This window comes from Dermatophagoides farinae, chromosome 7 (assembly GCF_024713945.1).
Source record: "Dermatophagoides farinae isolate YC_2012a chromosome 7, ASM2471394v1, whole genome shotgun sequence".
NCBI classification, from domain to species: domain Eukaryota; kingdom Metazoa; phylum Arthropoda; class Arachnida; order Sarcoptiformes; family Pyroglyphidae; genus Dermatophagoides; species Dermatophagoides farinae.
The window spans coordinates 4,701,472-4,717,245 of record NC_134683.1 but is presented as its reverse complement, the minus strand read 5'-3'; the positions used below and the strand labels follow the sequence as shown (position 1 = coordinate 4,717,245).

The 15,774-nt window shown below is 30.3% G+C and overlaps 2 protein-coding genes across 2 annotated transcripts; both read left to right on the top strand.

Annotated features, from left to right (window-relative positions):
- The first annotated feature begins 315 nt into the window (after positions 1-315).
- Positions 316-3,686, top strand: LOC142597691 (anoctamin-8-like). Its single transcript, XM_075732784.1, has 6 exons — positions 316-1,945; positions 1,995-2,133; positions 2,200-2,255; positions 2,347-2,421; positions 2,491-3,048; positions 3,130-3,686. The coding sequence occupies exons 1-6, from the start codon at positions 1,130-1,132 to the stop codon at positions 3,247-3,249; spliced, it is 1,764 nt and encodes a 587-aa protein (XP_075588899.1). The 5' UTR covers positions 316-1,129; the 3' UTR covers positions 3,250-3,686.
- A 2,267-nt stretch (positions 3,687-5,953) lies between these two features.
- LOC142597718 (glyoxylate reductase/hydroxypyruvate reductase) lies at positions 5,954-14,826 on the top strand. The gene is made up of 3 exons (XM_075733082.1): positions 5,954-6,436; positions 8,071-8,537; positions 14,592-14,826. The coding sequence occupies exons 1-3, from the start codon at positions 6,045-6,047 to the stop codon at positions 14,708-14,710; spliced, it is 978 nt and encodes a 325-aa protein (XP_075589197.1). The 5' UTR covers positions 5,954-6,044; the 3' UTR covers positions 14,711-14,826.
- Positions 14,827-15,774: the final 948 nt, after the last annotated feature.

The window sequence follows — 15,774 nt, the reverse complement described above, 5'->3', positions numbered from 1 at the left end:
ATTGAAACTTTTCACTAATTAACTATATGTTTGATGTGATTGTGTGGTGGTTTTTTCTGATTCTGTCACCTCCATCAACTCATTTTTAATATAAAAAATTGTTCTATATTGCTATTTTAATCTGATGAAATTGAATGTAATCCAATAAATTGAAACTACTATTTTTTTGAAGCATTATTCTGAATCGGGCTATAAATGACTTTGTTTTTTGACAATTGAATCAATCTGTCATCAGTTAATGATGATCTGCGCCGAAGCATTTGAATGCGGTAATTTACTATTGTTGTTTTCGTTATTTTTATTGTTATTGTCATCAATAATTTTTTTTTCTTGACACGGAAAAAAGTTCAGATTCAAGTGTTGTTGTTGTTGTCGTCGTCGTCAGAGAGAATCTCAAGCCAACCCGACAATTGTTGTCGTTGACAATTATTAAGTTTCTTTTATTCAAATTACATACATGAAACATTTTGGCTTTTTACCAACTAAAGAATTTAGCTGGTAGAAATGCAATAAAAAATTTCTTATTCTCTTCTTTGTTTGAATTGAGATTCTTGAGAGTATAAATCCTTTTCGATTGTTCTATAGAAAAAATGATTGACGAAAACGACAACGAAGACAACGACAAAGAAAAATCGTTTTCAAATGATGCGCTGAATATTAGTAATAATAATAATAATCATATAATGATGATGATGATGATGAAGTGAATGGTAATGAAAAATCAGCTGTTGTTGTCGAAAATAATAATGATAATTCAACGACAACAACAAAAAGTTCATCATCATTGATCATTCGACAATGGTTACAACAGAATTTCGAAACAAATCGTGATCAATTACGAGAATCATGTACGAATCTATTTTTTCGTAATGAAAATAAATCCGATATCGTTGATAAATATGATTTGATCATTACATTCAATCACTCCACCATTAACCATTCATCATTGGATGATGATGCGAATGTAAAATTAATCAATGCTCTAAAGAATCATCTTGAATTAGATTTTCCCGGTATTGTGGTTGAATTACGTAAACATCATCGATATCAATATGCACTATATATTGGTGGAAATAATCTATTCTTCGAAAAATATGTCGAAACAAATAACCAGCGGTCAGTATCGAAAATGACTGAACAATTGGAAATGGATGATGATCACAGACATCAAATATATTTTCCATATACCAATTTGTTATCATCATTACAACGGCAAACAATTCTCATTGATTTATTAAGCAATTGGCAATTCCATAGACGTAATGAAGAGGATGAATTTTCACTGCAAATGACTGAAAATGAATTAATTATTGATAAATTATTACAAAATAATCAAATTGATCAGCTATTTGCCTTACATCAAGAAGATGATCTCAATATACTGAAAACGAATTGGGTAGCCAAGCTTTTCCACCGGCAACCATTGGATCAGATTTGTTCATATTTTGGAATACGTATTGCCATTTATTTTGCATTCATCGGTTTCTACACTGAATATCTTGTTTATCCAATGTTATATGGCGCATTGATCATTATTTTCCCGTATATCGTTGATTATCTTCCCACATTGTCCATAAGTCCTTTTACATCCACCATTAGTGACAAAGAATATTTGAATTCGATTCTTTCATTCCTATTTCCTGTGTTCAATTTATTCTGGTCAACATTATGGTTAAATCGATGGCATTCACATAGTCAACGGCTTACCTATGAATGGATTCGTTTCATACCTGAACGGACATCAAATGCTAATAATGCTCATAGTTGCAACAATGATGACGATCATCAACGACGAAAACAACAACAAAATGATGATCATCTTCATCCATTATTCGATTTGATTGGATTAAGTCGAAAAATATTCCAATATTTTGTTACATTTCCAATTATTGGTTTATGTTTGATCATGACATTTACAGTGATGTTTAAAATATTCATCTTCCAGGTTAGTGATGATGATAATTTCTCTGTTCTAATCGATTGATTGGTTTTAGACATGGTGGGATACAGAATTGGTCGAACGATTACATTATCCCGAATGGACCGGTATCATACCGAAAGTAATGTTTGCAATTATATTGAATATAATCAATTATTTCTATTATTTAATCGTCATATGGCTTAATGAGAAAGGTAATTCTTTGCTAATGATTTTTTTGCAAACTAATTCTAAATGTATCACCATTGAAAAATGTGTAGAGAAACATCGAAATTTCGAACGCAAAGAAAATCAACTCATTGTAAAACTTTTCCTGGTATGTATTCCGGTGTTTTTTTGCTGGAAAATTTTTCAAAAAACCGAATTTCACTAAAGAAAAGCAATTTACTTTTTGTTACACCAAACAGTTTCAATTTCTTAATTCATATCTGCCATTATTTTATATTGCATTCTATTTGGCCGATATTGATAAATTAAAAGAGGTCTGTTCAATAACCTTTGATCGTGATTAATTATCACTAACTTTTGTTTACATCATATCATATGATCAGCAATTAGCAGCACAATTAATTACAAGACAAGTAATTGGTAATCTCAATGAAACATTGTGGCCATTCTTGAAAGAATCATTATTACTTGCATGGCTTTCATCCTCTAAATATTCTGGTGATAAATGTCCAAATAATGATGAATCTGAAGTATCGAAAGGTGAATTAGAATCTTGTATGTATGGTTATCATTCAACATTCGATGATTATCTGGAAATTGTCATCCAATATGGTTATGTAATGTTATTCACACCGGTATTTCCATTAGCACCATTGTGTGCGTTCCTGAATAATCTTATTGAAATACGTACAGATGCATTTAAACTTTGTTTCGTTTATCAACGACCATTCATCGATGTTATTCAATGTCGCCGACCACCATCAAAAACGATAACGATTGGTGTTTGGAAAAATGTACTAGAATTTCTAAGCATAATTGCTATTATTTCAAATTGCGCTTTGATGGCCATCAATGGACAATTGACCGGTCTTTTTTCTCCATTTTTCATTCATCATCAAAATTCAAAACATCGAATTATCATAATTGCCGTATTCATAGAGGTATGTTGATTGCCACGAGATGGCAGTAGTTTGGAAATTTTTTTAATTTTCAAATTTTTTCCATTCTGATTGATCATGCAGCATATATTATTATTCATTAAATGGCTAATTCCGGTCATTTTTCCAATCAATCAATTCAATCATCATCATCATCATCGGTTATCATCCACACATGATGATACAAAGAATGGTCACGAATGATCGTGTGATCATAAATTTTTGACATTCTATTCAATCATCATCAACATCAACATTATTATGATATGGATGTTTTGTTGCATCGAATGTTGAATCGATTAAGATTCAAATTGTTCATTCATTTATTCATCATAAATTGTTGCATGATAATATTTTCATAATGTATTAATGAATTATCATCATATGACTATGATACCATGATGCACACCAACAGGGTGGCCCCAATTGATTATCCATACAACTGTGGTTGACCAACTATCCATAATGATCAATGTGATTAATGTCATTATACACACACACACACACACACACATACATAAAATTATGATCCGAAATGGAAGAGAAAAGAAAAGAAACAACAGAACAAAAGAAAACAATTTCCAATTTGCAGTCCATTGTCTTAATATTTTGTTTTCGAATCGAAAAAAACACCATCATCATCATTTGTTGGATAATGTTACAATCATTGATGATTTAGATGATGACGATGAAAGATTGGTTTTAAGCATCACTTGCTGAACAGAAAAAAACATGACTTGTAATCTTAAGTATTTTGGGATTTTTTCTCTTTTTTTGCTTGTCGTTTTTGCCGGATAAGTAATTAGTCTTTCAAAAAAAAAAAAAAACCAACCAAACATTGCCTGAATGATGAACAGAAATCTTTTTTTTCATTCATCTACCATCATCAACAACAAACATCAATGAACATCATTTTGTGTTTAATCATCATCAACAACAACAGCAAAAAGTTGTCGTCGAAAATTAGAAAACTAAAAAGGAAATAAATAAAATGAAATGCACGCGAAATTCGTTAATGATGATAATGTTAATGGTGGTTATCGAATAATAATGATGAACATCGGTTGATGATGATGATGATCTTTTTTCTCACTATGGTTTGATCATCATCATCTCTAATTCAATCGTTATCTTTTTTTCAAATGTTTTGCGGTTTTTTACTACTATTTTAACCCAAAGGTTCATTTTTTCGAAAGTTTCTGTTTTGTTGTCGAAATATGATGCTGCTGCTGATGATGATGATAATGGAATAATAATCATCATCATCATCGAAAGCTTGTTTACTGCTGTTGTTGTTTGTTGTTAAGATCATGATCATCATAATGATGATGATGATCATGATGGTTTAGACAAATTCCAAACACACACACACATATACACCTCCTCCTACTCCATTATCATCATCATCATTATTATACATTTTGATTTTTTTCAAGTTTTCATCGTCTTCATACCTGGTGGATTTTTTCCAATTCATCCAATAGAATAATAATGATGACCATCATGTTTGATCATAATAGACCATGATTGTGTGTGTGTGTGTGTGTGATACATACACAAACAGGAATGATGATGATGACTGTTTGATCATCATTGAATTGAATCGAATCGATGAACGAACCGAGAAATTTGAGAAACCCGGGTGTCGTAAATCTTGTTTTATTTTCTTGAATGAATAAATCATCGAAAAAAAAATTTCTCCCTTCGAAAATGTTTGATGATGTTTTAAACATTCTTTAAATATTTGTTTAGGAGAGCGAAAAAAAATTACTGTTTGCCATCTTAATGATCATGATCATCATTATTATTATCGTCGTCGACACACGACCTGGCCACCACAAAACAATGTTGTTATACAATGATGAATACTGAATGAAATTCTTGAGAAAATTCATATCATTTGGCGACTTGATGGCTGGCTATCCATGATGATGATGATTTTCTCATTAACAAACAAAGAATCAATGAAACAAAAAAACCTACTGGACATGGCTGGCTGTTGGAGAATTAATTTTGCCATTTCTGTGGTTCGAATTTTTTTTTTGTCCCAAACATTCGTGTGGGTTTTTTTTGTTTGTTTTGTTTTTTTTTTTCAATTTTAATTTCAATTTCAAAAAAACAATCATCATTCTCAGTACAAGAGTAAAAAATTACTTCAGGCAGCAACAACAACAACATCACAGGTTATCGAAATATAAATTGATTGCGAATAATTCAATTGGTCATGATGATGATTAAATGGTCAATCTAGATCAAATCGTTTTTCTGGATTTTTAAATCGTGAAAATTAATTTTTTTGATACCTTAATAATCAATTAATTTTCAAACAAAAAAAAAATTCAGTAGGTAGACTAATTGGCATTTCCATTGTCAGATTTATTTTTAATACACCTGTCTTTGTGTGTTTTTTTTTTGAATTTCATTCCAACAACAACAGAAAATCCTATAATTTGATTGAATTCCAATGAATAAATATTAATCGATGTGTGGTCTAATCATCATCATCACAATGACTGAACTCGTGTATCAGGATTTCTCATTTTTTTGTTTGTTTTCTTGAAAATGATAAGCTTCTTGTTGTTGTTCGTGATGAACCTAGATATCATTGATACATGCACTATGGACAAATCACGAAATTTAGATTGTTTTTTGTGCTCTACTATGATGGTGGTGATGGATAAATCGTAATGAAAATGGAATTTCAAATCATATGTGGTCTGTAGGTGGTTTGTTGGTTTTTTTCTCTCCAATTTCTCGTGTGTTTGATTTGACAACCGGAATCCGGATTAATGTTTTTTTTTTTTTTTTTTTTGTTTCGTTTCAAACTCAAAATATTTTTATATCACTATTGAATGAAGTTTAAAAATTGGAAAATTCTCTCTATACGTCCTATATGAACAGGTAACTCAGTGATCAGCTGGTCAATGTTTAAATGAGAATTTTGTTTTGAATTTTATTTTTCGTTTGTTTATTTGTTCTTGAAAGCTGTAAATAAATAAATGATGGCAAGTAAATCATTTTTAGTCACGAAAAATTTACCGGAAAAATTTTTCAAAAATATTTCAACCAAATTTATGATGGACATGTGGCCACATTCACACGATATAACAAGAGAACAATTATTGAAACGTGTTGCCGGTAAATCCGGTATATTATGTACATTATCGGATAAAATTGACGGACAATTGTTGGATGCAGCTGGACCACAATTGAAATGTGTATCAACATTATCCGTTGGTTATGATCATATCGATGTGGATGAATGTAAACGTCGTGGTATATTGGTGGGAAATACACCCGATGTATTGACAGATGCTGTTGCCGAATTAACGATTGCATTATTATTGGCAACCATAAGACGTTTGTTTGAAGCAAATCAAGCACTTCGAGAGTAAGTATCATTACCATTTTATTATGATCATCATCAATCAATTACTCAACACACACACACACACACCAGAGAGACAAACCAGACCAGACATCATAGATTGATTTTTGAAATTCGATCCATAACAACAACCCACAGACCCAAAAAAGGTCACAGATCTCGATCATGGTAATATATCTAGAGATTTTTCAGTAGCATTTTTGTATTGAACAATTCATTATTTGAAAATAGAGACTAATATTGTCTAAACACATCATAAATTATTGGCGATGAAATCGAGATTCCCTTAACATTCTTAACATTTGCATATTTGACCGATATTTTTTTTCTCAGATAAATAACACGTGTGTTATTTAAAAGATTTTATTCGGAAATTATTTAATTAGCCTTATGGTTTATAATCGATAATCATTGATCATCTATCACATCGATATATTGATGATGATGTGAAGATAATTTCTAAATCTCAAATAACAAGTGCATGATCACCTCACTGGTTACACATCCTCGACGACGACAATTCAGAAGAATTTTTTTTTGACGCGGCAAATAGTTTGTCAGATCGCCAGACATACACACACAGAAAATGACTTTTCTGGTCATTGCAGCAAGCAGAATAGAAAGATTAATGACATTTGTCTCGTGTTCTGGCGACAGTATCATGCTGTGTATATGTGCTTGTTTTTGTTGTTTTTTTTTGCCATCATCATTTTGATGAATTTTATTTTTTCACTTGTTTTTTCTTGTTGCTGTTGTTGTTTAATCTTTGTGAAATGTCGCATATTTTTTTTTGTTTTCAACTACAGAAAAAAATTCTCATTCTTAATGGTTTTTTATTCATTCATTCATTATTGGCAACGTTCTTCTGTTCATTCGTTCGTTTGGTTTGGTTTTTAAATTATATAAATTCAAAATAGTTTTTCTTCAATTGTCATCGGTTGTTTCGTGAACGAAATTGACATTGAGACAAGTGTGTGTGTGTGTATCATGACACTTGACTCTGTCTTTTTTCTCTATTTCTATCGATGGTGATCTGGCCAAGGTTCACATACACAAAACATGAAATGGGCCATCCTAAGCAATAACAAAATGATGTATGATGATTATGGTAATTTAAATATTGATTTTCTGTTTTCAATTGCTGTTGTTATTGAAATCTTTCTGGATCAAAGCATCTGGATCATTTATTTATTTTTTTTGGTTTCTCGTTTTCAATCTTTCAATGGTTACAAGTTCTTATTTAATGTTACATTGAATTTTTTCATTTATTCTAATGATGATGATGATGATGGTAAACCAAAAAAAAAAAATTAAAATTCATTCGAATTTGTTGTTGTTATTCTGATGAGATTGAGGATGGTTTGATTTGGCTGAAAAAGCCGGATCTTTCTCTCTCTCGCACTCGGATTTCCATAAACTATTTTCCATTACAATAGAATTTTGAGTAGAATATATCCGTGTTTGTGTGCGCGTGTGTCAATGGCAATCAAAAGTGATTTGTCAATTGTCATTGTTGAATGATGATGATTTTTTTTCTTCTGGTTACTGTTGTTGATTGATTGATTGTTGATTGGTTTGATTTGATTTTTTGAATTACTAATTGAATATTCTTGATTTTCATGCACTTTATTTTATAGGGGAAAATGGCTTCGTGGTTGGGGACATTTTTTCATGTGTGGTACAATGATAAAAGGCAGCCATATTGGTTTGATTGGCGGCTCTGGACGTATTGGTCGTAGCATTATAAAACGTTTACGTTCATTCGAACCATCAAGAATTTCTTATACATCACGTACATCGCATTCGTTCATGGAACAAGAATTTGGTGCCCACTTTCTTTCAATGAACGAATTATTAGCTGAAAGTGATATCATCATTGTTTGCTGTTCATTGAATGATTCTACACGACATTTACTTAGTGCTGAACAATTTTGCTTGATGAAATCAACAGCCGTTGTAATTAATACAAGCCGTGGTAGTTGTATCGATCAACAAGCATTGTATGAAACATTAAAACATGGCAGAATTGCAGCAGCCGGTTTAGACGTAATGGAACAGGAACCAATTGCAACGGATGATCCCTTACTTGCATTGAATAATGTTGGTAAGTTTTTTTCTTTTCTTCTACTGTAAGAGATTATCACTAAAGAAAAAAAACGATGAAAAATGAGAGAAAGAAAAAAGCTAACCTATGACTATCGACTAAAATCTGTCAGTCATTTAGCCAAAATAAAAATCTTTGGAATTTCAATGCATATATTTGTGTTGGTGGTGGTGGTGGTGGTGGTGGGATAATCCGGCACTCATCATCTCTGGACGACCAACCACATCATATGTCAAAATTTATTATCGAATAGATAATTCATTTTATTCCATTCTATGACTTGTTCTTGTTTGATGGTGGATGATGATGATGATGATTAACCATAGCCATTGAAGATGATGGCGCCAACAAGATTTGTGCTGCTCACGTCAATCAAAAAGAAAAAAATTGAAATAATGTTTTCTTCTGTTTTTTCTGATCTTTATGACTGAGAAAAAGAGAATGATGATGATGATGATGATAGAATATGGCAAATCATTTGATTTAGATTTGTCAAGATTTTTTTTTTTTTTTTTTTGATGATGATTGTCAACCATGATTGTTGTTGATCTTGATCATCATCATAATTTCAGTTTTCTTCTCAACAACATTGTCACCATGATCGAAAAAACAACAACAACAAAAAAATGGTTGGTCTGAAATAGTCGTTAAATTGTTTATTAGCTCTCTCTATCAATCTGTGATTGCTGTGTGTTTACGGTTTGTTTGTTTGTTTTGTTCTCTTTTTAGTGTTGTAAAAAATTTTATAGTTTTTTTTGCCAAGTCTAGAAATTTCAAACCTGTGATAACAACAACGATATGATTATGATAATGGCTGTGTGAATTTGTGAGATTCAATGAAAAAAAAATCTATTTATCTATCTCACCTAGTCTGTTGGTAATAAACTGATCTTAGAAATAAAAATACGATAGATTGATTGATTTGATAAGATGACGACAACGATGTAATAATGAAATGATGATGATAATAAAAAGCCATGTAAACCTGTGAAATGATGATGATGATGATGATGCTAATTTGCTTTTCAAAAAAAAATGATGATGATGATCATCATCATAATGATAATGATGATGTACATGGATAATGATGGCCATTTTCATTTTCGGTCAAATGTCAACTAAAAATTTTTTTATTTTATCTAATATTCGTCATTCGTGTTTATGATGATGTTTATTTGTCATTTGATTATCATCATTGGAATTTTTTTTTCTATTTTTAAACTAATTTTTTATATGATTCTGTCATGAGAAAAAAAACCATCATTTTCAAATCAATGGGGATCAATCATTTTTTTTTTTTTTTTTTTGATTTCTCATCGGCATTTTTTTGTTGTTGTCGTTGTTGTGTGTTAATTTGCAATTTTACACTCGAAAAAAATATATCTTAGGTATTGCAGGTGTATAGTGTGTTGTTTTATCTTGTCGTCGTCATCGTCTATGACCATAATGATGATGATGTTTATCAACATCTTCCTATCTTGCTATAGTTTAGTTTGTGATAATGATTTTCTTCTCAATAATAATTTTAATTATTAATTTGATTCCTTTTTCTGATTATCATTATTATTATGATGTCTGGTTTTTTTCAGGAAAAAAATCAAAATTTTATATTTATCACTTGTTGACATTTTTTGTTGAATTTTTAAAGTTTTTTTTCTGGTGGAAAGCTTTGAATAAACCCAATAATAATAATAATAATATTGTCACCTTTGTGTAATTCTAGCAAATGATGATGATGATTTGTTTATCATTATTACCACTACAGACTACCACCACAGAATCATCATGTGTCCAATCTATTTATTTTTGATTGATTTGTTTATGATTATTATTTCAAGTTTTGGGTAATAATAATTATCATCAATGATCAATGATCAATGATATAATTATTTATTTCGATGATGACAAGTGATAATAATAATAATAATTATGGTAATGGTCGATAATATCTCAATAAATATCAATCGATCAATGTAATATGTCTGTTTGTCTGTGTTTGTGTGAATATAATATTAGGTATTCATAGGGTTTTCTTTTCATTTCGGTTTACATGAATCATTGGTTTCATTATGATGATGATGATGATGACCTTTGGTCATTAGACATTAGACATTATTATTAAAGACAAATTATTCATATAGTCAGTGTGTGTGTGTGAATGTTTATGTGTCAAACAACAACAAATAATGATCATTGACACAGACAACCTTCAACTAAACGAAAACACGAATGATAATTTCCCATAACATTATTATCATCATCGATCGATTGATCGATCAATGTACCATAGGTTATATTTTGATCTTGATCATCATCATTATCAATCATGTATATACCATATAGCATATGTATTGCTCTTATTTAGACCACGCTGACCTAATGATCGAACAAAATTTTTTTTATTATCAAGAATCGTTTATCGGCTGCGCTTGTTTTGGTTTATTTAACCCTTTTCTCTTTCTCACACACACACGCAAACACACTAATAACATTGAAATTCGATTAGTGAATAAACAAATCCACTTTTTTTCATCGGCCCACACACACACACATGAAAACAAAATCACACGGTTCAATTAACTTTGGCTTTATTGTTTTTGTTTCATTTGAATTTCATTCTTGTTTCTTTGTTGTTGCTACCTACTTTTCGTTTTGCCTTAAAAAAAAATGTCGATGGTCCATTTGAATGAAAACATCAGTCCATATTCTATTTGTTTATTCGATCAACAAAACAAAAACATAACATTATAAAACTAAAAAAATTTGAAGATTCAAGAGAAGTGTTTTTGAGTTATTGTTGTGGTTGTTTTGAGTCATTCCATGAGTTTTTTTTTATTTTTTACAAAGATCCAATTGACCACAACAATGTAAATAAATTAAAATTGTTTTATTTGGAACAAAAAAAAACAATTTTTGTTGTTGTTGTTGTTGATCCATTTGACTTGTGTGGCCATATTCTGTGGTTCAAATGTTTTCAAATTTTTATTTATATTTACAATGGCAACATTTGTTGCTGATCCATGTGTGTTTTTGTTTGCACATCGTCTATTTGTTTGTTTGTTTGTTTCATGTATTCGATATAATAAATAAGCACCTGTGTGTGTGTGTGTTAAAAATGTCATTAATCACCTGCTTTTTATGTTTAGTTTTGTTGTTGTTGTTGATAGAATAACTTGTTGTCCATATATTTATTGCATGCAATTGTGTTTTTTTTTTTTTGTTTTTTTTTGGAATTTTTTTTATTCGTAACAAAACAAAACAAAAATATTCAAATTGCACTAGAGTTTTTTTTTCGCTTTCTCTTTTTATTATATATACTTTGTGTTTGAATTATGCTCAGAAAAAAAACAGAGCGATAATGATGATTATCATCATCGGGTGAATTCATAATTTGTATATATGAAAATGATCATTTTTTTCAGTGTGTCTCCATTGTATTTGATGATGATCATTATCACAAATGATAAATTCTTTTAATGATCTGTTACTGACGTATATGTTTTTTGCCAGTTAGTTAGTTGCCATGATTCTCTTTATTTCTTTTATTGTGATTTGTCGCCAAAAAAATTAATGATGATGATGATATTGACAATTTTTTTTCTCGAAAAAAATGACATTTTGATGATAATTATCACTTATGCACAAACAATAGACAATAAATATATGGACACACAGAGACAGAGAGAAACTTGAAAAGAAATCTGTTTGCATAATTCAAGTTTTCTTTCTTTTTCACCACCAAAAAAAAGGTTGAATGCCAACAACGAGACGAAAGTGTCAGTCATTCACTTGTACCCTCTATTCCAAATCTCAAAAGATAATCTTTCCACATTCATCATAATCAACCCGTTTGTTGTTGAATAATCGAAAAATATTCATATTTTGGTTGAATGATTCTCTGGTATCAACAACATTCTTGTCTATTTGTTTATCTCACAAATGAAACTGAAAAAAATAATTCCATTAAATTCACACCGAGAATAGTGTTTTTCATAATAATAATAATGATGACACTGACACTGGCAGATTTCCACTGTTATCTTTCATTTTTTTTTGTCATTTTGTATATTACTTCATCCATAACATACACGGAATAGTGGCGCCTATGGTGATGATGATGACCATTCCATTATTCATATTTGTTGTCTTGTTATCCTGTCCTGTTTTTCTGTTTTTTTTAATTGTCTTGTTTTCTGTCACATCATTTATTATAAATAATTTTTTTTTCCATTTGTTTGTCATTTTCGTATTCGGCATTAATTTCTCATTATCATTATCACATGGCATTTTTGTTCTGTCATCATCATTATTGTTTTGTCGGTTCATTCGTTCATTCATTTAAATTATTTTTTTTTCATCATCCATAAATATCGTTGTTCTCATATTTTGATATGAATCTTATCATCATTATTTGTATTGTAAATAATACAATATGTCTGTGTGTGTGTGTGAAGTGGACATTGTCCATCTCTTGATGATGACCAGTACTGATTTTTTTTCCACCAGACGTTTTTCAGTGTCCATGTCTGTCTGTATGTTTGTGTGTGAGAAAACGAATCAATGCTGACACTTTTTTGCCTAGAAAAAAAATCAAGTTTCATAATAATAAGCTGAATTTACAAACACACACACACATACACACACCTATATATTGTTAATGATTGTTGATGATAATAATCATCAACAACAACAACAACAACAACAACAATATTAACGTTATGAACACATACACATTTAATGATGACCAGAACAACAAAAATAATAATGTTGATGATGATAATATTGACAATTTTGTCGTTGTTGTCCTTTATTGTTGTCGTTTTATTACATATAGATGTGTGTATATGATGCATTTATCATTGTCACCGAAATTGTCATTATTTATATTCGCTGGGTATTCTTGTTTTGTGATTTTTTTTCTAGGCTTTACTGGACTGTTGTTTATTATTCTTTGACAGTTGATTTCCATCATCATCATCATCATCATAATTATTATCATCAAAATTGACAACAACAAATGATGTGTGAGAGAGAGAGAGAAAGAGGGGTGATGATAATGACCACGCCTAAAATTTTCTTATTTTTTTTGGTTTCATAATTCAAATATATTCCTGGGTGATGATAATGATTTTTTTTTCACAGGGTGCTTTTTTTTGTCAATGATGGTGGTGTTTGATGATCATTATCTCTATTCTATGTGGACAGATTTTTTTGTTTTGTTTTTATCTTATCTTTATCTCATTCTTTTCATTGTTGTTGTTGACCAATTAGTTTGGAATAAATTCCGAATGGGTAGGCAGGTAGATTGTGTGTATGAGTGTGTGTTTAATGTCAATAGCCGCTGTCAACAACTATTGTGTCACACCATAATCATCATCATCACCATAATAATAAGACGTTGGTGTTGGTAGTAGTAGTAGTGTAGAAGAAATAAAAACCATATATATAAAATTGGCGAAAAAACGAAATGATTCCATTCCATTCCATTTCATTGCATTGTATTCATTATCATTTGGTTGTTGTTGTTGATGATTAATTGTCTGTTGACATGCAAATCATCATCATCATCAACTTTATTTCGAATCATTATTTTATATTTCTTTTTTTTTCTTGAAACTAAAACACGGAAAATATCATTTTTTCTGCGAATTGGATGATGATGATGATAAGTTCATTTTCTTTTTGTTTGTTTCTCTCTTTTCATTTTGAATTGAACTAAATTTTTCATAATGATAATTTGAATTTGAATATTTTTCTCATTTGTTAAATTTTGTGTGTGTATGCTATAAGCGTGTTCATAGTCATCAATCATCAATGTTTTTTTTATTATCCATTTTTTTTCTCGATATGAAATAGCAACCAATTTTTTCAATTTCTCTGGTTTCATTTCACATCGTCGTTTGTCACATTATTACAATAGGTGTAGCGGAAATTAATTTGTTTGTTTGTCACACAAACTTGATTGTTTTACTGGATTGTTGTTGTTGTTATTGTTTGTGTCTTGTTTTTGTCGAATGATTGATTGATCATTAATTTGTTTTTTTATTTTTGTAGTTTTATTGCCACACATCGGCAGTGCAGCACAATCTACACGTGAACAAATGATTTGGATGGCATTGGATAATCTTGAAGCCGGAATCGATGGTCGTCCATTGGTTGCTTCCGTTTTTTAAATCTGGTTTTTTTGGTGAAGATACGAAATTCTGGTTTCCGGTGTGAATTTGTCAAAATCAATCAAAAATTTTAAACCAAAAAAAGAATGAATAAATAAAAAATTTTCCAAGTTTCATAATGTGATCTTTTTTTTTTTTTTTTGATTCTCAATCATTAATGCATCAAATTCATGCACCAGTTCCACCCCCACACCACCACCACCACCGCACACACACACCCAGTTCCTGTCATAAACAATTATGTTTAAACAACTTCGTATTCGTATTCGTAGTCATTGTCAAAAAAAAATCTGACAGATTTAACTAACTAGTAGTAGCAACAAGATAAGTAGACAAGCAAAACGAAAAAAAAAAAATATTTTGTTATTGTCGATGTCTAAATGGCTAAATGGCCGAATAATTTGTACGCGCATTTTTTTCTTTTTTTTGTTGGCTAAATCATCATCATCATCATCGAACTGCTAACTAACCAACGAGAAAAAAAAAGAAAAATGTTTCGATCATCATCATTGTTGATGTTGATCGGATGTGCCTATCATCACCATAATAATGATAATGATTATTATGACCACGACCACCACACACACACACACACATTTGTTCGATTTCTCACAATGAAAATGAGAATATAAAAATGTCTATGTGTAACAAGCTTGATGATGACCTCCTCGATTCCATACACACACACACACACATATGATGAATGATAATATTCATCATCATCGACCTTTGACCTAATGTTTTTTTTCATCCATTCCACTCCACCTTCTTGATTAAGGGGCTAAACGTGGCTACGTTTTTAAAAATTTTTTTTTTGCAGGCCAGATGGTTGATTTTTGGTTGTTTGTTTGTGACCATGATTATCATTTACTCATCATCATCAGATTACTAGTTTAGTTGTTAGTGTGTATTTGTGTGTGTGTTTGTTTGTTTGCTATATGTTAAGTCAATTTGATTGTTTTGTTTATTTTATTTCATTTTTTTTTTGGGATTCTCATTCTCATTTTATGGCTAGAGGTCAAGATTCGAACATATTTTTTTTCCTTTCGAATAAATTGATGATA